The 26,860-nt window shown below is 41.0% G+C and overlaps 1 protein-coding gene across 5 annotated transcripts in view; it reads left to right on the forward strand.

Moving 5' to 3' along the window:
* INPP5A (inositol polyphosphate-5-phosphatase A) overlaps positions 1-26,860 on the forward strand; it is a 185,735-nt gene that overhangs the window by 155,770 nt on the left and 3,105 nt on the right. For all 5 annotated transcript variants that reach the window (XM_085583039.1, XM_085583036.1, XM_085583038.1 and 2 more), the window contains 2 exons: positions 11,076-11,149; positions 22,689-22,800. In XM_085583039.1, the coding sequence (XP_085439165.1) occupies positions 11,076-11,149; positions 22,689-22,800 (186 nt within the window). The remainder of the gene's footprint in view (positions 1-11,075; positions 11,150-22,688; positions 22,801-26,860) is intronic.

Raw genomic sequence — 26,860 nt, forward strand, 5'->3', positions numbered from 1 at the left:
GATTTCACTCATTCACTGAGGTCAGAAGAGTTTGATGAGTAAGACCCATGAGGGGGTCTGAAGATCTGATTCCCAGTCCCTGCTGCTGTCTCACAGCATGGCTCATGTGGCCTGTGTGCTCACTACGAGAGGTGCTTCTGTGGTACCTTCAAATGCAGTCACTGTCAGATCAGTTTGGGTTCTTTGGTTTCAATTTACAAGGTGAATGCCTAATGTTTCTTTCACTGATGGTTTGCAGTTTTGGGGACATTTAATTCAAAGTAATAAGTCTCCTCCCAATTCCTTTCCCCATATTAATCGCATTCCTGTCTCAGATTTTTCTTCTAAGCATATAATTATAGTAATTTTTCCAGTGTTTTTTTTTTGAACAACTGACAAAGTATTTGTCATTTGTGTTTTCCCCCAGTGCATTCCTGAAGCTGTGTAAAGCTGTTCTTGGTGCTTGTTTGCCTTGTCCTAGTGGTATTTTGGATGGCTGCTGCTTGATTTGCATACAGGGCTGTGGGGTGTGAAGGTACAGGCAGAATCCCTCTTAAACACATTCCATTTCAAAATCAGTAGTCATTTCTTTCATGCATCAAGAAGTGGGAAATCTTCCAGATCAAACATGGAAGAAAGAGATAAACGATATAATGAGCCATTGGAGATAATCTAATCTTCATGGTCTAGTTAAACACGCAGCACCATGATCACTAAAAACAAACTACCTATCTAAAACGATAAATGTCTCTGTGCCGAATTCAACCCAAAAAATCCATCGCATCCTTCATCAACCGCCGGTCTTGTACCGGCCTGACAGAAATTTAATTCAAGCTGGCTCCTGAAAATAATTATTGTATTTTAAGAGTAGTAATCATTGGTCGGGACATGATTGAATGTGTCCATGCCTATTGACTTTTTCTATGATTTATAGCTTTGTGCAGTCGATATTCCCATCGAAATTGTATAATTAATTATAAGTGGGGCTGTCAGGTCTGCAGGATGGAGTGCCCTGATGAGTATTTGGGAAGATTAAATTTTCCTTAGCTGTACCAATGCAAGGCTTGGGAATTTTCACAGCACTGGGGCTGTTGGATAAAGATGTTTTCTGTGTGTTTAGCAACTGCTTTAGCTCAAAATCCATTGATTTTTCAGAGGGTATTTTTTTATCAGTGCCGTGTCTCTTCAGTAGCATTGGAATGTATACAGATGTGACAAGACCTGACAAATATTTATTATCAACAGGCTACTTTTTCATTGTCCTTACACAGTTATTCTTTCCTTTTTACGTTGTAATCAACAAAAAGAATCATAATATATATTTATAAAAGTGATTTTTTAATGAAAAATCTGATATAGATACAAATCACCTGTTTAATAGAAATTCCGTTTGAAATGCATACTTGTAATCTGTTGGGTCTAATTTTCCCAAACCAATCTGTAGTTTATTCAGACTTAGCTGTAGCTTATTCCAAAGTTAGCTTAGCAATTACCTATATTGATTACCCCAGAGTGCAATGACTGCTCTGTATCATTGTATTTCAGAAAGAACACCCAGATTTACCCAGTTCTGTGGTGATAGGAAAAAAGATAAAGTCTATTGGAAAACAGCTGTTGCAATAATGCAGAAGTGTTTTATTATTTAATTCCTATGTTCTGAATTGTACGTTGGAGTTGTGGTCCATCCAACAGAGCAGAGTGTGAGTCCATAACCACTCAGAGCTGTCCTGTGTGGGTGTGTGGGGAGGGTGTTGCAAGGGAGCACCGAGAGAGGTGGGCAGGAGGGGGTGCAGCATGCAGAGTTCCACCTTGGCATCACACAGTTGTTGTTTTCAGTCAGCAAAAGCTCAGCATTTCTGACCTGGATGGTCGCACACAGCCAGACTGTGCTGATTGGTTCTGTGGTGTCATCCTGCTCTGGGGCTTGCCCATGGGTGCTGGAAAAGGACAAATGAGGCTTCTCAGTTTGGAGTGGTGGACAAATGAAGGTTCTCATTTTGGAGTGGTGGACAAATGAGGGTTTTCACACCTTCCCAGAGGCAGCAGCCCCTGACTGGTAGCCCCCACTGTGGTTTTGCTTCCCTTCTGCCCAGTAGGTGCAGAGAGTGCCCTGGAGCCCTGCATGGATTTCCCATGGGGTCTGTGGGGCTGCCCACGCTGCTGAGCTCACACTGGCTCACTAGCATGTTGTTCAAACAAAACACAGGTGTAGCTTCAGATTTCCAGCCCTTAAGTGATAAAAATCAGCCATGCCGCTGCTTCCAGAAGAGGGGCAGGGGGTTCTTGAATAAACCTAACTTTTTTGCAGATGCTTTAATTGTTTGTGATAGATCAGGCTCTAAGTGTTGGCTTTTTTTTCAAAAGGAGTTCCCTGTTAATTTCAAAACAATCAAAAGAAAAGCAAGCCAAGAGTAATTATGTAATGAAAAAAATATTATCAGGTTATTGACTTATACTAAAGAACCACAAGCTAAATTGTATTTCTTCAGTAGTCAATTAAATAAATATATAGTAAGAATGTAAAAAGCCTGTAATGACTACAGAGGAACAATTTAATCATCAGGAATCATTTTATAATCTTTAACTGCAATTAGAGGTGAGGAATGGTACCTACATTCCTGTCCTTTCTATGATCTGTATTAAAGAATCAATCCAGGTGGAAGCTAATGCACTGTTCTTAGGATTTGGACCACAACTATGTAGTAAAAGTGATCAGTGAATTAATTGCCTTAGGAGTCCAACCTGATGATATTCCTGCTAAGATCATGATCTCTTTTTCCTATTGATCTTTGGGGAAGCTGGTGACTAATAGGCTGTGCTTGCTCTGGTGGTCCTGCATCCTGCTGTCCCTGCTGGTCCTGGTCCTGCTGCCCAGCCCCACAGACCCCTACCTGCCACAGAAACACAGAGCCTGTGTCCATCCACAGATGGACAGTTTGGGCTGCTCAGGGCAGAAGGATTACTCCAAGGGCGCTGCTGCACACATCTTCAGGATTACCAGAGGGTTCAGAGGGCCCTGGAGGTGTACCAGCATTCATGCCAAACCAGAGCCAAGAGTGTTATGCTGAAAGGCCCAGTGATTCCAAACCTGGATTTTCATGGAATGGAAGTGTTTCTATTTGTTACTTTAATTGTGCAGCAGCTCTCTTGGTACAGAGGACAAACAGTGAACTCTTATGCAGAGTATGTTCTGACTCAGTTTCCCTTCACAGAATAAATTCTCTTTATTCTGTGTGTGTTCAGCCTCAACTGATATGGTATGAGAAGAAAATTATAATGTGCTTTAAGTACGGATTGAGTTAAAGGTCTTGTTTTTCCTCTGAGAAGTGGTGATTTAAAGTGATGTGTTATCATGCTACTTAACCTAGAGATGTTATTGCAAACAGTACAGGCAAACATACTTTTAAATTTTCAGCAATACATTTGGGCGGGAATGGGTGTATTCCCAAGAAATCCTGAAATGATACACAAATTGAGCAGAATTATATAGTCTGTAAGGGACCTCTATTAAGATTTTTGTGAGAATATTTATGCTTATGAAGATTAAAGATCTGGCGTCACTGAAAATATATTAATCAACAGACAAGATATAGCACAATGCACTCTTCCCAATGGCCTTGGCTCTGACCCTTTTAAAGATAATGGGAATACTGTCCACTAGGAACTAGATTAGGACGATCAAGTACATTTCATCAGGGTATGACTTGAACCATGATCCCAGAGGTGAAAAGGCAGAGGTTTATCCACTGAGCCAACCAGCCCCTGTCCAGATAAAATCTTGAATATGATGTATAAGGGCAAATTAGGATAGAGAAAGGAAATTGATTGCTTAGGACCATTGCTACCTCAGACTAGTCATAAGGAAATTCTGCCTATCCTGAAACTACTTCCTTTATTGAAGATAGCCTTCTGAGATGCCTGACTTTCATAAAGTATTAATAGGAAAATAGCTTCATGCTCTGAGTCTTTATTCAGAAGCAGCATTCCTGTGTTTAGAATTGCATTTGCTTAAATGAGCCATTAGTTGATATGCCACTGGATGAACTGCAAAATGAGAAATGACAGAGACAGAAAATGTTACAAATAAATTGTTCTCACTAGCAAAACATAAATGTAAATCCAGATTGTGCAAACAAGTCAGTCCAGATGTGTTGGGTTAGCTGTTTATTGCAAGCTTCAAATAGATGAATAATTCTGGTGTAAAATTTGTTCCTAGCACAAAGTTACAAATATTATTTCATTACCTTTTCCCCCGTTCTGTTCTATACAGCTGCTGTACGGACTAAGGATAATTCAAGTGTACTGTGATATATTTATTTTTTTTAGGCATTGGATTTTGTTTAAGTCTAGTCCTAAGAGAAGGTTCAGCATCTGTATTTGCACTCTGTAATCCAGCCTGTAGTATGATCTGCTAATGTGCTTTGGCCCTTTTTAACCTGTGTGACATGGAAGAGAATATCCAGGGAGGCAATGTTTGCAGCTGCATTCCAGTCCCCAAGTTTATGGATCTCACTGTCATCCCTTAGAGTTAACATTTGTGCACACAACACCATACCAAAGCTTCCACATCTTGCCTGAAGTCTCTAGTAAGCCAAATAAAAATAGAAAGGTTCTAAACTGTTTTTTCACCATCCCTCTGCAGTAGCTCAGTCCTCTTGTGCTCTCCACGTACCCCTGATCACCTCCCAGATGAATGTCTGCATGCACAAAAGATTGCACAGAGAAAAGCAAATACTAAGTTTAACTTGAAAAGTTGTACTTGAGGACACTTTCATACAAAAGGCACAGCTAGAGACGAGAGTGGGGTACCCAACTGCAAGGATGGAGAGATGGGTTCTGGTCCCGGTCTGTGTATTCTTGTTACACAGGTGTGGGAGGCACTGACTGCAGTCCTCTCTCTGCTGCTCCCAGAGCAGCCTCCAGCAGCCCCACAAAGGAGGGCATGGATTTGAATCCCTGCTGGAAGAGCAGCACCTCAGTGTTAGGTGTCTGGAGGTTCCCAGTGACCTCGGGAGATGCCTGACTCTCTGTGAGGTTGGCATGGGGATTGATTGGAGCTCCCCACACCCCTTGGGGGCACACCCAGCATTGATATGCCTCTGTGGTCCTGCTGTTCCCCAAAACACTCATGCCAGCCAAGCCTCAGGGAATCTTCAATCCACAGTGGGAGTTTTGCCAGGTAAGAAACATTTCTAGTCATTCTTCAAGGAAATTCCAATTTAACCACTTTACAAGTAATACTAAAACTGTATTCTCCATATTTCATGATTTTGCCAAACTGCAGCTCACAAGTAACTATGTAACAGGATAGTGTATGGTGGTTTGGACTCCCAAGTGGGACAAACTAATGTTTCACAGTAACAGATATATTAAATTTAATTAAATAATCCATTGAGTGTGTCATATTTGCAAGTAGGATATTCCTGTTTAAAGTTGTTCAGTTTTAAAGACAGCATCCACTCAGTCATTCCTGACATTTTGAAGGAGCTTTGTCACAAGTTGTTGTGCACAGTGTATGAATTATTACAATAATATTAAGTGTCTGTCCCAGCAAAGTTGTGAAAATGGCAGTTTGCATGAATACCTTTTTCCAGAGTCAACTTTGTTTTAATTCGAAGTAAGCACTGGAATCCCAGGAGAGTGAGCAGCAAAATCCAATTTTCCCATCCGAAAATGGAAAGCGTGTGTTCAGCTGTGAGCAGCTGGTAGTAACAGGGCACAGCCACTGGCCTGTGGGCCACACTGCCCTCACAGCAGGCTGTGTACTGGCGAGCAGATCCCGTCTGCTGGAGGCGTTGGCTGCACACAGGGGGATGGGGCTGGAGGCGCTGTGGCACCTCCGGGGCTCCAGGCTCCGCTGGGACAGGGCAGCTGAGGGATGGGATGCAGGTCACTGCTGCAGGGCAGCGTTTGGGCAAGGAGCCGATGAGGTGTGGAAGGAGCTTCTGTGGTCAGCAGAAAGTTCCCTGCTGCTGCACGAGTGGAAGCCCAGGCTTAATCTGTTTCAGTGCTTTTGGCTTCTTCACTAGTTTGTCCTTTCCATATACTCCAGTCTTCTCATTGAGAACTAATTTCCTAAGCAGTACAACAGGTTCTGATTTCTGATGTTTTTTTCAAGTAACAGAAGTCTCAGGATAAGATCTGGATTCTCTGCTGTGTGTTGCAGAACAGAGGGGTGGCTGAGCCCTTGGAACTGTTAGCAGGTGTTTGTCTGACAGCTTATCCATACCAGTCATGTCAGCCCTCAGTGCCACTAGCCGGGCATCACTGTGCCTCACCCCCCTAATGCTGAGAACAATCTCTTTGGTGTCATTTCTCTGTGGCCATAGATCCCCATTTCTCTGTGTGCCATAGATCCACATTTGTGTGGGTGTTTGTGATTTGACAACACTGCCATTCAGGATATATTTATATGTGCAGAAATATAATATTATACAAAAACAACATAAGTGGTAAATTTATATTCAATGATTTGGGGTTTTTTTTCTGTGAAACATGATTTTAAAGACTGGCAATGAGAGAAAGAAGATTAAGATTCAAAATATGTAGTAATAGGTAATTTTACATAGTCTTTGTTAGAGAAAGAAGTCGCTTTCAATCCGGCAGGCTTATGTACAGCATTTTCATGGATAAGTGGGAAGGATCAGCATTTCCACGGGCCTTTACCTGAAGTCAGTAGACTGCTGAATCAGTTTCTAAATAATTTGCTGGGACTGGAAAAATGTATAAAATTACTGTCTTTCCAAAGTCTCTTGGAAAAAAACATGTGCTCCACAAGACTGGCAGAGGAGGTTATAGTGAGCGGGGTCCACATGTTTTGATTCTCTGAGGTCACTTCTGTATGCTCATCTCCTCTTTTTGGTCTGAAACTTCATTTCCCTTTCACAGCTGTGAATTCTCTTGTGGGCCCTGCAGATGGATTTGATAAATGCTGCTAATATCACCTCCTGATCTACCAGTGCTCTGACTTTGGTCTGTAGGTCTTGATGAGTAATTGCCGTTGTTCTACTCCAATGACTGAATTAAGTTGCCCTGTTTGAAGGGGTTCATACGTGTATGATTTTAGCCAAGGTGGCCCACTGCAGTGTACCCAATAGATGCTGACCTTTTAACAGTGCTTCGTTGCTTTAAATTGAAGCAAGCAGAGCCTCAGTTTCTGCAACTGCCTAAACTGTTTTATAACCCTTTGACTACGGTGAAGATGCATAATGTAGGAAATTAGAATTTTGTGCATTACTTTCTCCTCCATCCCAGCACATAAATGCATGTTACATTGCTGCCAAGAAAAAGGGAGCAAAAAGTGAGACTATCTTCGGCAGGTTTTACAGAATACACAGCACCTTAGAAAACCAGCAGTTCTGATAATTCCCCTAGGAGGTGATGGGCACTGCATTTGACACAGCCATCAGTCCTGAATGCTTTTATTTCTCCTCAAAATAAATAGGAAATATCCTTTGCTGCAAATGCAGTCATTCCTACACATACTGCTGGCTGCATTCCCAGCACTGTGGGGTCACAGTGGCTCACAGGTCACAATGGCTCACAGGTAGTAGCTAACTATTGATACATTACATGGATGGATGGATGGATGGATGGATGGATGGATGGATGGATGGATGGATGGATGGTATTTTCATTCAGGTGTTCATCAAACATTCCTGTTGGGCTGGTCACTGGACATTGTAGAGCAAACATCTTGTAATATCATCAGCTCTGTGTTGGAGCAATAAAACGTAGACCATGCATCATCTTCACTTTTATTTAGGTATAAATATGTGGCATTCACATAAGTACATTGGTGAAACTTAATTTGGAGGAAAAAAAAACAGTCTTCTGAAAACTGCCTATGACATATAATTCTGGAGTGATCTGCCAGTCACAACATTTTAAAATCTCTGTGTAATTGTTTGAATTACCACAGCATGTCATGTAACTTCTTAAAGATTTGGTTCTTAAAGATGATCTTATTATGAATAAATTAAATAGAACAATATACTGATTTCTGGCATTTGAACTTATTTTTTTTTATTTTTAAGACATTTAGAGTGACAGACATACTCATGTTTCCTGTTCCAGCAATGATATTATTCACAGTGCTGATTGGTGTACAGTATGAAATGAGTGAGCAGCTTGTGGTGAAATTGCCATGAAAGGAGTATGTTCTAGGTTCTAGGTGGGTTTTTTTAAAGACAATGTTAGATGCTTTAAAAGTAAAGGCATTCCCCTGTGAAATTCTGACTGCTCCTCAGTATCATCTTGCCCGTGTTAATTTTCATTCATTTTCTGTGATGCCAGGTTGCTCCAGGCACCCATGTATCTATAAAGCAGATGGAATTGACTGATGCCCATGTCAGTCCCTGTGCCTTCTCTTAACAAAAGTTGCTTTCAGGGCAAATGACATTTGTAATTGTTTGTGACAAGGCTTAATGAACACCTTGCATTTGCATCAAAATTTTTTTCATTTTGAGATTACAAGCTTAAATGAGAATGCAAGTGGTTTTCACACCAAAAAATAACAGTTAAAACACGGTCTTCTACTGAAAAGGATAACTGCAGTTTTCTCAAAATGCACAGTTCAGTTTTCACACATCATCTCTTCCGTTCCTATCTTCACTGCCTGCAGTGCTGCTAGGTAAACACTGAGAGGTTGTGGGGGGTTCCCACTGCTCAGCCCTGAGCACACAGGTAACCTGTCCTTGCCCTCACAAGTGAGCAGGTGTCTGCACACTGTGTTTGAACAGAAGGCTACAGGTCCTGTTACACTGTCACTTAATAACTAGGAAAAATAATTTATAAAAGTGCATTATTATTTAATATATAGCAGGAAATAAAAGTACTTGCAAATAATCCAGTAAAAATATTTGGCTGTTTTATATGGCAGGATGAATTCTTCACCATGAGCATTCCCTAAATCCTTCTAGGCACCTAGCTGGGCTTTGGCTTCAGGTTGAAGCTGTACCTTTACCTGGGGAAACTTGGGAAACTGACAGCACAGTACACAATGCTGTCTTGTTTCTGTTATGTGCCACCAGTGCCAGCAGCTCATCTGCATAGCACAGACACTGCATACACAACTGCAGCAAACAAATACAGCAGAAACTTCTGTGGATGATAATGCACATCCAAACGCTTAGTTCTCTTAACCCCAGGCCTCACTGAGTTTGCAGATATCATCATAGCTAGAACAATCTGAATGTGTAAAATTTTGAAAATGTGAATTGGTGTGAGAGGACAATGCATCTATTGAACTTTGCCAACCCTTGGGATGCCATGAGTAATTTATACCATTGTGTTCTGTGGAGCATTGTTCTTTCATTCAGTGCTCACAGTTTAACACTTCAGAAACAGCCTTTCTCCTGACACCTCCCCTTCCCTGCTCTGAGCTGTTTACTTGGAACAGTGTGAAACATGTGTAGACATAGATTTCAATTAATAGTTTTAACTGGCTATGGGAACTTGTTTTCCTATCCCGGATTCATGTAAGGTGGCTGATACCTCTGAGGTGGAGATGCGTGGAGCAGGAAAGGGATGGTAACATATGTTTTCATAGCCAGTGTGTATGCATTGTGGCTACCAATCTGTTCTGCTTACTGAAAAACAGAAGCAGAGCCTGGAAACATTCATGGTGATGGAAACATCCATTTATTCTTCAAGGGCGTTGAGACTGCTTCAATTAGATCAGTGTTGGACCAGCCCAACACTTTTAGTACTGAGTACATTATTAGATACATACTGTAAGTTTCCACACAGATATTTCAAAATATTTATCTAAACATTCTCAGGCTTTTAATCAGATGTTAAAAGAAGCACAAATTGTAGCAGTTGTTAGTATTGCAGAATCTTTCCAGCATACTGTCAGAGAGTTTGGTGTCAAATGAACTAAAGTAGGGAAAGGTGCCCATCACCTGGCATCTTCATATAAAGATACCTACATATGGCAGGAGAGCCTGGAGAGAGCTGGGTGAGCTGTGGAGAGGCAAGTAATCAGCAGTGCAGGTGGTTCAGGTAGCTGCTTTTCACACAGATAATTAATGTGTACAAGTAGCTGCTAATTGCACATTTCAGGAATGATTTATGAGGTGACAGAGGGGAAAGGGGGACACGATCTAATTTCTTTGGGAACCTCTGTCATTCATACAATGGTATCAGCACAGCTGTGAGATGGGACATGATTAATGAACGGTGGGCAAACACCGCCATGGCGCGGGACAGTGCCGGGACGCTCGTCAGAACAGCAAGTGGCCCTCAGAGCCAGGGCCAGCACCATGGGGATGGGCTTTTGTCTTTAGCTTGCAGTTCCCTGGGACATCGGGCTGCACCCCAGCTGGGTTCTGGAGTAAGATCATTTGTGTCCCTCAGAACAGTTACGGGTTTAATGGGGACAATTATTACTGAGTTGTGAGTGGGTTCGTGTTTATGAACAACGACTGTGGATATTTATTCTCTCTGTAGAGGTCATGGGGAAAACAAATGTGGCCGGGGCTAATATTTATACAGGACATTAAATCTGTTAAACACCTGCTTCTGCTGCTCTGTCTTGGTTGCTGCCTGGGAACACCCTTTACCTACTGTCACACATCCCTCTGTCTGCTGTCTGCCAAGCACCGTCCAGAGCAGGTGGACAGGAACTCGGCTTTGCTTGGCAAGAGTGATGTGCACACTGTGATTGTTGTACCTGCTTATCTGCACTAAAGATGATACAGAGTAGTATGATGCATTTCAGTGACATTCTCATGGGCTGGTTAGCATATCTGCTGTTCTTTCTTAATGCTAGTCTGGTTAATCTCTGAAGAGACTGCTAACGAAATTTCAAGAAATGCAGCCTTCTTGCGGTGTAAGTGCACTTACAGGGCAGTGCTGTGAAGAGCCAGTGTTACAACTTCCACTGAGAAAAAGGAATGTTTTCAACATTTCTCAAGGCACTGTTTATGTGTCAAAATAGTCCAGACAGTTTTGTTCTGTGTTATAAAAACTATTCTGTGAAGGCTATACCTCAAGCTGTGTGTGATCATAGTTTCCTTTTATGTAATATACTATTTTTAAATTGCTTCAGTTCAACATTAATGAGTGAAAGCATTTATTTCTATCTTTTATAGCTTTTAGAATTTGACAGAGAGCTGTCAGTCTTTAAAGACAGATTGTATGAACTGGACATCTCATTTCCTCCCAGGTAAGATTCACATATAATCCATTTATTTAACTTGCTACAACATAATTATTACTTGCACTGTTGCTAAAATGTGAATGTTCCCATATTTATTGCAGAAATTATGATCTCTGTTCCTTTCGTGATTGTTTATTCTCCCCACATCTCCTCTATCACTAATAAACCACATGCCAGTAGTGCTTCATAGCTCATCATTTGGGTTCCGCTGATCCTGTCTTTTATAGCTGCTCTTAAAACAGACCTGGCAGGAATGTGTGCTCAGAGCTGTGGAAGGACTTTTAAGCACTGGGCCCAGACCACCTGTTAAATGACATTACTACAACCATAAAGAGTCTTTGCCTCAAGCTGTTTGACTACTGTGAGGAGTGGCACTCAGCAGGAGTGCAGTCAGCTGGGGGTGTAGAGCCTACTGCCATCACTCAGGAAAATCCAAGAGGGGTATCAGGGAGGAGGGCAGGAGCTTAGATTCTGCTTTTTCAGTTTCAGTAAACATCATACATCTACTTAAGAGTGTTTGAATAAATTGGCTGGCTTAATACACATGCATTTAGTCAGCAGTATCCCTGAGGTGTTTTTGCCATGAATGGACAACTATTGCTATCATATAAAACCAAGCATTTTGCAAATGGTAGTTCTATTCAGGAGAAATCTGTGGAAGATTTGGTGCAGTTTTATACATGTATGGTCCCTTTCCAAGAATGAGGAAGTCAAATCTCACAGTTGCTTTCAAGAGAAAGAAATACTGCATTCACAAGGAAAAAGTTCAAAAAATAGTAGAAGAAAGGCAGATAAAACTACGATTTCTATATACTTTTTTGTTAATAGATTTAATATGTTTAAATGCTACTATTTTATGCTTCATGGACAGATAGAAAAGTATGATGTTTTGGCATGCACTAAGAAAAAATTTGGGAAGCTTGCCTTTTGTGATCATAATCTCATTACTTTTTACCAGCCAGCTGCGATACTGATTTGTATTGATCCCCTGGGACACTGGAAGTATGCACAGAGTTACCACCACTCTAAATTGTCCTTATTGATTGAGTACGATAACAGTAGACCAGCAGGGTGTGTACATCCCTAAGTGTGCCTCACTCAACATGTATGTGCTCAGGGTGGATGAAGGTGAGGGGAAGTGATACGATTTTTATACCATACATATTCTTCTATTCTTCTACTTCATTTCTCCAACATTAGTGCTTTCAGCCAGAGCAAGGCTTACCAAAAATACATTATTCCATGAATAGTAAAAAAGAAAATATACTGAAAGATGGCATGTATATATAAAAAGCAAACTGGCTTTACATTAGGATGCTTTTTTCACCCATCCCTCCTTGTTTTCTGTGTCATAAGGCAAGGGCATCCTATTGCCTATCCTGTGGTCCTTGCATGGCCACAGGCTCATGAATGTATTTTTAACAGAAATAAATTACCATTTTTAGTCATACATAATTTTTAGTATGTATAAATAATTACTTATATAATACTTCTCTGAGATTTACAGTTACAAATTAAGCTTGTATCTGTAAATGGAATGGTAAGCAGCACAGCAAATTAATGTTCCTGCACATACAAAGGACTTTCTACAGCGTCTTGACAGACTCTTTATTACCGGACATTAGCTTCAGGACTTTTTAGTCAACTTTGAATGTGGGAAGGGTTGGAGAGCCACTTCTGAGTGCTCCTACAGCCAAACTTAAACCTGGCATTTCTGCAGGCATACTTGGGAAACTCAAAACTGTTGTTCTTCCCCAGTGCAATACTGTAATTTAAGACCAAATGTCTACTTGATCTGCTGTGAATTCTTCTTCCTGCCATGGGTGACCATTGTGATGCAGTGCAGAGGAAGGGGTGCTCAGGTAGTCACCCCTTAGAACCATCTAGAACAAAGCCTTGACTGAGCTCAAGGGTTCCTTCAACCCAAACGGTTCCTTCATTCTGTGATTTTATAGCACTGACAGCATCTGCAGCCCTGTCAGTTATCTCCTCTCTGTTCAGCAGCCCTAAAGCGTTTTCCAAACTCCTCTTCAATTCTGAGTTCCTTTCAATTCTTTAATGTATGTGCCTAAGCTGTCCAGAGCCCACCCTTCCCTCGCAAACCCTTCCTCTGTCCTGCTGAGCTATGCCAAAGGTGAGGGCCTCCTGGGAGGGCAGCCACAGTTTAACAAGAGACCACGGGCTATGTGGGCTATGTGGCAGGTCTGCTATGTTAGACAACCTGTAAAAAACCTTTCAAAAGAGTATTCCTCAGACATTATTCACCCACTCCTATATTTTGAGGTCTTTTATTTTATATAGTGAATATTCATCTTTTCATCTTGTTACCCTCTGTGATCTAGTGTAGCCCATAGCAACCCAGGCCCCTGGAGACTAAATACAAATTAGAATTTTAAACTTTGTAAGCTCTGTCACTCATAAGCTGAACAGTTTGGCCATGAACAAACAGCTCACTGTGAGGCTGCAAAGGGCTTCGTGGTAGTCAACAATCACTGCAAAAGGCAGGAGGTGTGAAAAAAAAGAAGTAAAAACATTGTGGTCTGTCAATATACAGGTGGGCAGTTGTTACCTTTATCACTTCTCTCCATTAATTATTATAATTATTCTTGTAGCTGTTGTATAACAAAGATAGGAGCTGACTTTAGCAAGAGTTCACACCCACATACAAGGTTTGCTCTCAGATAAGGCTGCATGCACAGCAATCTCATGTATTAATCATTCTCTTAAAGTGACCTGTTCTTGTTTGTTGTTGAATTAGGCTGTCATGTAATTTACTGGTTGGACATATGTTTGTGCCTCTGTGTGATATTTGTCTCAAGCAGACCCTCTGCACTGACAGTGTCTTGGCTTTTGACGCCTCTGAGCAGGAGACAGATTGAATCTCATTTGCTCTCATCAGAGTATTCCTCCTTTGGAATTATCTCTAGCACTGTTTCATTGTTCTGCAAAAATGGTATTTAGTCCATGAAATATTTTTTCTCTGCCTTGTATTTTGTCCCATGACCCTTCTCTGTTCTAGGAGGTTGCACAACAACACGTATTTTTGTGGTCTGATTTACACTGAGCCAGCCTGCTCTGCATGAGGCAATGCCCAGAGTGCTCTCCTGTTCCTTCCCTTCTGCAGAGACTATTCAGAGCAGAACCTCTGGGTGCCATTGCACAGAGCCCCAATGTCACCCTTGGGTGTGAAATGGAAGTACAAGATAATGGTTTAGGTGTCAGCAGGCTGCTCTTCATTTCCAGTGTTCTCACTGCCTCTCTGCATGTTCTCAGATCATACAGACTGCCTGCTGACTGGGCAGGGCAGCACTTCTGAAGCAAACAGGATTCTCATTTCCTCAAACACCTCCTCAGTAATGATGCTGGGTCCTGTTCTTTCACAAAGAGGGAGTTAGGCACTCAGATTAGAAAGCCCTAGGTTATTTTTATGCTTGCATTATCAGTTACTTTTATAATACAATTCTTTTTTTTTTGCCAACTAAGAAGTATTTTCTACTGAACTTCACACTCACTCATGCACTGTAAAACTCCTTCCACTATTAGTGAGGTATCTGAAATCATCCATGGATCTCTCAGCTCCCAAGGAACAAATTCCCACCTGACATGATGCAGTTGTCTGGGTGCTTCCAGCATCTAAGGCTGAAGCACAGAAACAGCTTCCCAGCTGGAAGCAGAGAGACAGCTGTCATTTCGTCCAAAGCAGTTTGAATTTAATCATTACAATGATTTTTCAGACAGCTCTTGCCTCCATGTTTCCACTCCCATTAAACTAGTGCCACTCTCACCAATTCTCAATTTTCAAATTGAAATAGGGTGTTTATTTTGTGAGGAACTGGACAGCATTACCCAAGGTCTGCTTTAAGGAATTGTGCAAAGGGGAAAAGAAAGGACCACCAATAAAATAAAAAAGTTTCAAAGAATTACCCTACGCCATTTGTAAGGTACCCACTACAGACCATGCTGCAGGCAGAAAATAAAGCATATTCTAAAGAGCTTATGGTCCTTGCTGCCAGTCATGCTGTCCCGTGTGAATGTACTGCTGAAAAGCCCGGTAGTTTGGAGCCTGAATCCTGACCCATTTCTTCCCTCAGGTTCCTAGGTTTTTTTTCCAATACGGGATTTTGTAAAATTAGCCTCAAAGTAAGGTACTTCTGAAGAAGTACGGGTAGGCATATTCCCAGAAAAGACATCCAGCTCAATCATAGCCACAGATGGTAACATCAGGCTGTTCTGGTGGTCAGCACTGGGCCCTTCCCAACAAGCCAACATTATTCATAATTCCATTTATCCACTTGTAATAGTAGCAACATTGCATACATTGTGTGGGGTACAGCATTACTGTTACTAAAGCAATAGAGTGCATCACCCAGTGTTCACTTGCTGAGACACCGGTATTGCCAAATAAGCCATTTTAGCATTGCCAAGCAATCCATTTTTGCTCTGGGGTCAGAGCAGAGCGCAGTGTGCCGGGTGCCATCAGCCCTGTGCCAGCCTCTGGCACTGGAGCGAGCTCAGCGCGTGTCCTCCTGTCACTGGGGTTTGGCCACAGGGTGGTTGCAGCAGCACTATGGGCACCATTCTGGATTCTTCACAGAAAGTGAAGGGTTGCATTATGTTTTCTGGAGAAAGAAATAGGCTCTGGGTTTATTTCTTTTTTAAACTGAAAAAGGTCCTGTGACACTGGTGATATAGGAATGCTCACTCTGAAGTATATTACAGACCAGTATTTGCCAAAGAGGTGTTAAGCCAAAAAGCAATATGCCCAGCATAAATCTATAAAAAAGGTTCTGATAAAAATACCATGTCATTAACCCTCCTGTTTTGTGTTGTGCCCAGGCTCAGGGCTCAAGTCCTGTTTACCCATCCTGCCCTTTGCTGCTGGTTTGCCCGGGTGACCCCCTGTCCCATTGTCACCTTTGACTCCAATTGTTGGTACTATCACCATGGTGTTAGTGTAGCCTGTGCAAGTAGCAGCTGTTTAACACATTGCTCTATAACTACTGTGTTTGCAGGGCTCTGTTTGCCCTCCTGATTTGGCTGAAGTGAGACACGTATCGTGGCCAGTTGGCTTGCAGAGCATCACCAAGGCTTATTAGTGTTTTGGTACCTATGAAGCAGATAATCTAATTCAAACACCAGTGTGTCCTACTGCTTAGCTTAGATCTGCTGCCTAAGATGTGCATATGAAGATAAATTACATGAGGTAATTTGTTAGGAAGAGATCTAGGGAATCCAGCTCTTCCTTTCAGTTTCAGGGAAATAAAAAATGTTAATTCAATTTTGAGGAAGAAACTAACACTCTGGTAGCTGACAAAAATTAGATGTCACCCTTTGATTGGTTGAATGGCATTTTGTTGAAATCACACTTACGTACCAGCTCACACTAATGGCTGACTGTAAATTTAAAATATCGAAATATTTTTATTGATATCTTTGGCCTTAAAACTTTCAAAGCACCCAAAGGTTGTATTGGCAGCCCAAATTCACCATCCTTTCTTCAGGTAAAAGTATCCTAGAAAATCTGAGAGCGCATCAGAGCTGAAGGTAAACTGATCCAACATTTTCTCAGAAAATATGAAAACAGTAAATAATTTTTCTCTTTTGAAGTTCTCTGTTGATATCATATGTAAATAGAAAGACCTGTAAATGAGAAAAGGTTTATTAAATGTGAGGACTCATACCTAAGTTCAAAAATAAAATGAACCAAATCAAAATTGTCTCAGCTCTTCCCATAAAGACCTCAGTTTTCACTGATGCTTTATAGTCATCCTATCTCAAATACTTTGTATTATAAAAAAATCAGTGATTTAAAGTGTGGGGACAATTGACAGATGAGCGAGCACAAGGAGTTTTTGAACAGGAGGCATTTCCATCCCTGAAATGTGATGAAGTTTGCTAAATGATCTGCATTCAAACCTAGAAGTAGTCTGCACAGTTGTTCAGAATGACCTTTACTGGACTAAAAAAGATCAAATAGTTGAATTTTCCCCACTGTTGCCTAGTGAGTGGTGCCACAGTTCCCAGAGCAGCACTGGTAGCGTGATCTGTAGAAGGCAGGGTCCCAGAGCAGCACTGGGTGTTCCCAGCACTGGATGTCCCAGCACAGCACGAGGTGTCCCAGCACAGGGTGTCCCAGCACTGAGTGACACCAGCACAGGATGTCCCAGCACAGGGTATCCCAGCACAGGGTATCCCAGCACAGGGTATCCCAGCACAGGGTGTCCCAGCACAGGGTATCCCAGCACAGGGTATCCCAGCACAGGGTGTCCCAGCACAGGATGTCCCAGCACAGGGTATCCCAGCACAGGGTGTCCCAGCACAGGGTATCCCAGCACAGGATGTCCCAGCACAGGGTGTCCCAGCACAGGGTGTCCCAGCACAGGATGTCCCAGCACAGGGTGTCCCAGCACTGAGTGACACCAGCACAGGATGTCCCAGCACAGGGTGTCCCAGCACTGAGTGACACCAGCACAGCACGAGGTGTCCCAGCATGTCCCACGCGGGTGCAGCGTGAGCTGCAGGACACAGCCTATGGCAGGTGCAGGTAACAGCCCTCCAGAGGGAAGGAATTGTTTCCTGTTGGAAAGTACATTTCACCCATCTCACTAACAGATTTTATCCATGCTTGCACACAAGAAGAGTTCATTAGGAGTGTTTTTCCTAACTGGAAGTGCCAGTTAAGGAGACATTTATATACACAGCATTGTTGGCTTGTGCTTTCAGTTAAGGCACTGCTGACAGGATGGTTTATGATGTCAGACGACTTTTCACCCTAAAGTAAGCATTTTTGTAAAGGTGTCTAATCATCTCTGACAATACCTGTCAACAGTAGTAGTGCTCTGATATTACTGACCCTTTTAATGGTTTATTTTCCCCAAACAATTGTCAAGTAGTTCTCATCCTTATTGACTGTGATAACAGTAGTTCATTGGATGGCCTGCTCCTTATTAAAAGAGTAAGTTAGCAATTCATCAAAGTGTTTGGTTAAATTTCAACAGTATTAAACATTATATTAATGATGTTGCTCAAAGTTTTATTCAGAAAACCCACCTGACAGTAGTCCTGATTAAATAAGTGCAACTGAAACAGAAGTTTGTGAAATAGGATGGAAAAGCAGCTAGAAGCTGCATCTTCAGAAAGAGTAAGTCCTAAACAACTGGAAATAAATTGTGCAAGCTTTTCACATAGATGCTCCAGAACTGCCTGTCTGTACATCATCCAGGAACATGCACAGTCAAAATGTATTTTGTATCATTCTGGCTGAAATACACAAAGAATAACAGTCTTTTATTGCTATTAATTACTCTGCTAACATGAGTTGCCAAGATCCTAAATTCCTAAGAGTTTTCCACTGTTTTAAACAGGGTATAAAATTTGTTCCACAGGGAATTCCCCATTTCCCTATTGTATTTTTAAATAGATGTAATATAGTGTGTATAAAAAAGTGTGTAACTGTAGAGAATACTATGGAAGTGTGTACATCCTTACCTTACCTCTAGGACCTGTAGGTGTTAGCATTATATCTATTTACCATTTCTGTTTCAGTGGTACCTAGAGGCCTCTATCTGTTACGTCATCATTTTTACATGAGCACTCCCTATTCATTCTCAAGATCACTGTTTTCTGTGTATTACACAAGGTAGATTGTGATTGAGTCAGAATGCTAATGAAAGAAAAAAATAATACATTCTTTCCTGTCTAATTATTGGGATAGGGAAAGCTGGTTTTCCCTTTTTCTCTGCCACAGTCATTGTCCTGGTAGTCAAGACTAATGATAGAAGCACAGAAGAATGGCACAGTACTTCCCCACCAGGAGATTGGTACTGGAATTTCAAACTTTTGATTATTTTGTATTGAGTCCTTGACTTTCTTTTTATCAGACCTGCAGGGTTTTTTATCAAATCTGTAATTATTTCTACAATTCACAAATAGAAAACCTGTTGACTAGAATTACTAAGTAAGTTTTGAATTAAGAACTGGGAGTTCCTTACTTGCGTGGAGTGAATTTGTTAAAAGAGGCTGGAGATCAGCAAAACAAATCTCACTTATTGCCCTTGATCATAGACAGTTTATTCCTAATGTCTTTTGGAAGATGGGTATTACAAGAATAGTTCTTCTTTTTGCATGCACACAAGCTGAAGTTTACAGTAATTTTTAAGAGATTCTTTATGCCTAAAGGCAAAGAAGCAAGAAGTGGGGTTGAGAGGAAGGAAAAGATAAGAGAAATCATGAAGCCATCTTATAAAAAATGAAAAGTGAATGGTCAAGTAGGAGCGTGTATCGGCAGACTCGTGTCTTGGGTCCCTGCTGCAGCAAGTGGAAGTATTTTCCAGTTTTCTGAGTCCTACCATGGGGTGGTATTTCCAGTTTCCTGAGTGAGTCCCACCATGGGGTGGTATTTCCAGTTTCCTGAGTGAGTCCCACCGTGGGGTGGTATTTCCAGTTTCCTGAGTCCCACCGTGGGATGGTATTTCCAGTTTCCTGAGTGAGTCCCACCATGGGTCAGTGCTCTCAGGCAGTGGCTGTGTGGGGCAGGCAGGCAGGACAGCGTTGCGTTTTCATCCCCCAGCGTGGGGCACCCTGGGGCTGAGTCTGAAACAAGTGCTTCCTCAGCAGCCGCTTCTGAGGCTTTGGGTGTTTTCCCTAAGTCTTTGATTCTGCAACATCCTTCTGTTTTGGCTGCATCAGGGCCATCATCCTTCCTAAAACACTTGTGCATCTGTTGGCTCCTCCTTCCATTGCTACTCTTGACTGGGTTTAAATCTGATCAGGTGGGGAGAAAACATCCAAAGGATGTAACATTATGTAAGACACCAGAGTATCCTGGGGGACATGACCCTTAAAAACACACCAAACAAGCAAAATCTTCAGAATTCACATGCAGATGATTCTGGAAGCAGTCCCACTACATTCATGCCATTGTTTACTTAGCTATGGAACAGGACGATGGAGACAACTTCTGAGGCGTATGGTATACTAACTTTGAAATGTTCTGTTCTGGAATAGTATACCTTCAGCATCATGTTTCACAAAATCTTCTTCAGTGACAGTTATATTCCAGAAACCTTTAATACAACTTCTATTTGCTAAAATCTATTTAAGATCAGTGGCATATATTAAACTAAAATAGCCCTACAACCCAGAAAGTCACAAAAAAAAGGATCTGTCATGGGAATTTTGAGTCATACTTAGCTATGGCCACTATTTGAGCCCATCTGCAAAAGAATTTTGCTTATTCCAAAGTGTTTGTGACCTCTCTAGAGCATGAAGGAGTGCTAATAGTTCTCCCAGTTTTGGGGGCATGCATCTTGTTGGGATTTTTTATTATGTTAGTGTCAGCATTTCACTGCAATTAGGACTTCCACACGCCAGAGGGGATGAAGGGAGGGAGCTTTATTCATTGGAGTGCAGTGAGACAGAGCACTCCATGCTTCTTGCTTCCTTCAAAGGCTTCTTTCTTACAAAAAGAAGAGTTTGCCTCACTTTATAATATTAAATTATTACCTACAGGCCATTTTGTCGGGACAATTTTGCCACATTTGTTTTCATCTCTGTCCCAGTCATTAGAAATCTGATTTGTCAAAGGTACTTGTAAACTTACAGTAACTTTTGACTGGGTCATAAGTGCTAAGGACCTTGAAAAATAGGCAGAAGTTTTCATCCAGTGAAAACATTAAGATAAATAAAGCAAATTGATAAATACTATTTAATAGAATATAGGCTCTAGGATTTAATGCTCTAATGCATAGCAGTAACAGATCATTCCAAGTATGGAATATCATATTTCAAAAGCCATACAGTTAATGCTGTAAAAGGAAGGATTATATGAAATGTGATTGATTCTTATACCTTTATGCCATAAAAAGTAGCTTCAGTTTTGTGGGGTTCTGGAATTAGTAGACTAAGAGGTTATGAGAAAAAGTCAACCCTTAAGTTGCAGACAAAGAGCTTCTACTACCAATATAGTATTACATCATCAAAATATTTCGCAGACACTCAGAAATAAGCTGTACTTCTGTATGTCAGTGAAGCAGCAAATTGAATTCTCATAATATGTTTTGAAAATGAGTCTTGTTAGGTTTGATGAGGTGGAAAACGTACTGAGATCACTGGTTTGTTCCAATACATTCAGTACACTTTTCTTGGATGTTTGCCATGGCTAATCTTTTTAATGGTAGTGTAGCTTGTAAACCCATTTGGTGGAGAGCTGTATGTCTCCGTTTCAGAGTATCACGCCAAGCAGGCTGGTAAATAAGTTTCTCTTCAAGCATGCAAACTCTTTTTTTACAATACCAGAAATTTTATTTTAAGATACATATCAGAAAAAAACTTTGTATTTCCTTTATAAATTCAGTGAAGAGCAGAATAAAATGCAAATGTCATTTTAAATACACTCACACATACATATGTAGATGTTTGGGGGTTTTAAGAGTTTTATCAAGGGCAGACTTCACTTAGTTCAAGCCCAGTATTCAAGAAGTTGAGCCTGTCATAAACCCTCTGGATTTCTCCAAAGCCCCTTCTTAGCTACTCCCACATGCCATTTTGGAAATGGTCTAAGAAAACAGTGTGCTTTACAGTGTGGTGAGCCATCATCGAATGCAAAGTTCTGTCATAGTAAACTGATGAAAGGATTTGGATGAGACATGAAAAATTCTGGCCTCAGCTTATTGAGGTTGAGCCAGAGGCTGCCCTTCAGGTGCTTCAGATGATCTCAGACCATGGGCTCACACAGGCGTGTTACCTCTAGTTATATTCTGTAGATTAAAATAAACACTTTCTGTTGCCCTTTAAAGCTAAGTTAGAATGCACTGGAGATGTCATAGCATGTTTATGATGGCCCCAGAGTGTAACTGCCATTTAATCTGCTTCTATTTGAAAAGTCATTACAAAATAATATACTTTTCCTTAACACAATTTCATAGATATGGGATCTTATGTAGTCAGCATAATTTTCTTTAAACCACATTCCTGATTCCTTGGTTCTGAAGAAATCTCCTGCAAAGTCTGCTGCATGTCCTGTCTTCCTTTCTGTCACCCTTAAAGAATCCATACAGGAGAGGTTTGTCTACAGCTGCGGTGGTCCCAGCACTCTGAACTCTGTTTTCAGTTAAATTATTCATGGATAACTCTCCTTGAGAGAATCCTGTGAAGAAATCACATAAGATGAACGTTTTTCCCCCTAGGTTTCGTTTTTCAACTTCTGCATGTACATTTTCCATAGTCTCTTGTCTAATTTCAAGTTGTTGAACTGATTTTTGTACTTCCACACAGATAAACTGTTTGCTGTCTTTAAACACTCTCACATGCAAAAGCTTTGAAACTGTGTGTGTCTTAACTTCTTAACCATTCAGTAGAGTCGTAGATATGAGAAGAGATGAAAAAGAGCACATGACAAGGAAAGAGGGAGGAGGGGAAAAAAAAAGTGTCTGGAAGAGTTGCTTTTTAACAGTGACATTTTGTAGGTGGTATGGCCCTTTGAGCCAGAGGTTTCAGTCTGCTTTGCCAAGAGTCATTGATGGTTGTGGATGGGATTTGTTTGCAGTTATCCCTACAGCGAGGACTCTAGCCAGGGAAGGCAGTACATGAACACGAGATGTCCAGCCTGGTGCGACAGAATCCTGATGTCCCATTCAGCCAAGGAGCTCATTCTGAAAGTAAGTACGGACCTGCAGCCCCCCAATGCCTCCACACTGCATTTATCTGCACCAAAGGCAGGTATGGCTGGAAGACTCTACCCTTGAATTTGCTAAGCTAGAGACAGCACATCATGGTAGTAAATGGAGGGGTGTGCCTCCAGTGCTTTGCACCTATGAAGGGGGATTTGTCCCCATAAACCCGCTGACAGTGACTAAAATATGAGCTTTCACAAGCACTTGTTTTGGTATCTGAGCTGCCAGTGATGACTGACTGTCTTCTGTCCTGTGCCTCTTCTGTGCAGGGATGCACAGCACTGGGAGACTGACTGCTTGCTTTAAAGAGAATAACAGAAAATTAAAAAGCCTCTATAAAAACCCTACAAAAAGTCCCCATTAGTCCCCCAACCCAGTCCACCCTACAGTGACATAAGCAGCAACACTGCCCCTACCAAGGATTCAGCAGGGATACAGACAGGAGCAGGTATAAGTGCCTAGTGGCTGAGGAGTCACACAATTGAGAGAAAAACCTGTACAGCAACAGCTGGAGGCACCTCAGTTACCAGAGTGGTGGATTTCCTAAGGTACTCCCAAGAATATGTCAGATCCTACATAGGCCAGATCTATCCCTGTCCCCTGCATGAGGATAGTCTCCAGCAGGTAGGCTCCTAACTTTGGTACACCAACTAGGTGCCTAAATTTAGACATTCCATTAGAGCTTTAACAAGAAGCTTGTGCAACATTTTTAGAACATACAATTCCTCTTAGGATTTAGTGTTTATAGAGAGGGTTAGGGTTAGGTTAGCTGGTGATGTTCTATCCAAGGTTAAATTATCTAAATATGGTTCAGGAGCCTTCCATTTTTCTTTTCTGTCATTTGCTCTCTCCTTCTTGTTCCACTCTGCCCTCCATCTTTTCCTGGGAGCACTGGGCCGGGTCAGCTGGTTACCTGTTCCAGTTCCCAGTGCCTCTGTCCCTGTGTGCATGCTCCTGGCACCTAGACCCCTGTCCTGCTGAGGCTGGTGGCTGGCCAGAGCAGATCAGGGAATGTGATGGGAGATCTCTCCCACTTCTCCCTGTTCTGAGCTGGCCAGCTGGCAGTGGCCATGGGCAGCTGTATGAATGGGTGTGCTGCAGTGAGGTTGTTTTGGCTGGCCAGGCTGTATGACTCTAACAGACCTATTGAACCCAAAATTGCCAAAAGTCATGTGTCTGTCTCTGTGCTCCTGTATAATTAATGCAGTTTAGTGGGAGTGAATTACAGAAAATAATCTTCTTAGTAAATCAATGTTCTATGGCTCCTTGGTTTTTTTTTCAGTTTAAATTAATTGCACCCTTGAAACTTGTTCTCTTGAAGTTTATAACCTTCTTTTTCTCCCTCATCAGGGTTATTTATCTCATTATTAGACTGTTTGCTTTGCAGTATATAACTCACTGAAAGGCTGGGAACGTGTTTTCCACAGCTACTCGAATTTCAAGTCAATGCACTTCCTCACACATTCTAATGTGTAAGAAGTGTCTACATGACATCATAAAATTTCACCCAAAATTTTAGACAATGCAGTATTGAGTAAAAAAAAAGTGAAGTCTAAGGGCAATAAAGGCTTTATAGTCAAATAGTAATGTCAAAATAAGTGTTATTTGTTTTTCTTACACAAAAATATCATGTGAAAAAGTGAGACTTTACCCAAAATGTTACCAACAGTGCTTGGTGACCATGAAATTCCTAAAGAACAAAGGATTAAAACCATGAAAAGACTGGCCAATGAGGGAAGATTTTTTTTTTTTTAAAGCTATGAATAAGGAGATAGATGTGTACACAAAAGCTTGAAGAGTGTAAACAGTACAGAGGGAAAGGAATTCTTTCTGACTATCTAGAGGGCTATAACTTGGATATAATGGGAGAAAAGTAAACAAAGGAAAACAAAGTTAGAGCACTGAAGAAGTTTGTAACTGTGAGATGAGTTACAATTTCCAGTCTCTGTGTAACAGGAACCCTATCAGCTGGATCCTTCAAAGCTCACCTTTAAAAGTGCACATAACTGTCTCTGGAGCTTTGCATGTGCAAATTGGGGTCAGACAGTTTGGGACATCTCCAGAAGCTTGTATGCAAAGTGGCAGGTGCTGCTGAGGCTAGGCTGGGCTTTAACTGAGTGAGTCTGTACCAACACAGGAGTTAGTTTATCCAGCCCAAAGCCAAACCGGCATTCTGGCCCATAGAACCTAATGAAAACAGTCATTAGAAAAGAATGCCAAACTGATTGAGGAAAGGGCAAAATGACCCTATGTGTTTGTGGCACTTTGCAAGAAGCTGTGTTGGCCTTGACTGAGAATTTACTCCACTGCAGAGACCTATATTTTAAAGCTTTAAAAGGAACTCTGAAGAAAGTAAAGCGAATGTTAATTAACTGATTACACTGTAACAAATCCTTAAAAGAAAAATGTATATGAACTTTTAAATAATTTTTTAAGTTGTAATTATCTATTGAATGTTCTTATTCAGGTAATTATTTTGCTGTATTAATTTTTCTTACAGGCAATTAAAGTGTTTCTTTTTCTGCTTAGGCAATTCTTTATTTTATTTCAAACAAAAACTGTAGTAAATCTGCATTTAAATCCCAGGTAAAGAAAGGATAGGGTGCACAAATTGCTACTATACAGTGTGTTCAGCTACACAGTAGGCATTACAGATTGTACTGACATGGGGCTGTAAACAGCTTTCATGCAACATCATCTATCATGCCATGGTCGGTTACCTCACCATCATGTTATTTTATGCTTCCTGAGCCCTAAACCACCAAAGGTTGCCCACTGCTCGGGAGCTGCGCTGATGCCTGATCACATGAAGTAATGAATGCTCAGCCAAGTGTATATTGTTTCTGCTTGTGCACTGCTGTAATTTGTTTATCTGTCTAAAGATTATGCAGTTGAAAATCCACAATTTTATGCTGCCTTTGTAAATTATCAAGTCGCTTTTGATGAATGTATCCCCACTTCCGATGCTGGTGGCATTATGATCTTGAAATATTGGAAAGTGCTCATGCATACAATGCAGAAGGTTATGTTTTTATATTTTTGGCAGACAACCGTGCTGTAAAGTAAATCTGACCTTAAGCTTCCTTACTGCATTAAAGATAATTCAGTTTTAACTTTATAGTCCTAAATGCTACTGTTTATATAAAGTTATTGCCCAGTCAAACTTGACTGATTACAGATGAGAAAGTCTTGGCTGTTTCCTACAAAATAAATTAGTATCGCCAACTAGTTTAAAGCAATCTACAATTGCATTAGAGACTGGAAAGTGTGCAGATTACAGATTTAATTAGCTTATAGAAATTGTTTAGCACAATAAGAAATCATTTTGTATGGCAATGTACTTGCATTTATTCCTGAAGTACAGTGCTAGAGAATCAAAACAGCTCCCCCAAATCACGTTTATTGCAAATGGCAGAAAGATGAGTACATTTTATTATTCATTAAGATAAAAATGCTAAAGAAGTCAGTGTATAAGGGTAAAGTTCAACATAGAACAAAATGAAAGCAATTCATAATGGAGACCAGAGGAATGTAATCCGTCATTTGCTGCTTTTCTTAAAATCACTGAATGCTTTTTTTCAGATGAAGGAATTTATCTTGGAGAAATGGTTAAAGATTATACTCATAACCTGAAAATAATCATTCATCTCTCTGAACATTTAAAATCCCCTATATGATGAAATCAAATGCTGTTATAAGGCAACATGGATTGCATTTAATTCAGAGAACATTTATCTCATGTAATTCAATAAAAATTGTGTTGTTCTTAAAAAAGGACTGGCCAAATGTGCTTGCTGCATTTTGAAGCAGAAGCCTGGAATGCAACTACAACGAGTCACTCATTTCACTTACTGCAGCGTTAGCCACGAATGTTTCCCAAGGTCCCATCAGCAGGGAGCAGGCAGAGAGATCTCGGGGGGTTTTTTGTGCAGGCAAACTGCACAAATTACTGCAAGCAGTACTGGGCATAAAAGTACATTTTACACATTCTTCCTCTAGAGAAGCCAAGTGAAGATGTATTAATATCACCTCACTCAGAAACTGG

Source organism: Lonchura striata, chromosome 6 (assembly GCF_050655825.1).
Source record: "Lonchura striata isolate lonStrDom1 chromosome 6, ASM5065582v1, whole genome shotgun sequence".
Lineage (NCBI taxonomy): Eukaryota > Metazoa > Chordata > Aves > Passeriformes > Estrildidae > Lonchura > Lonchura striata.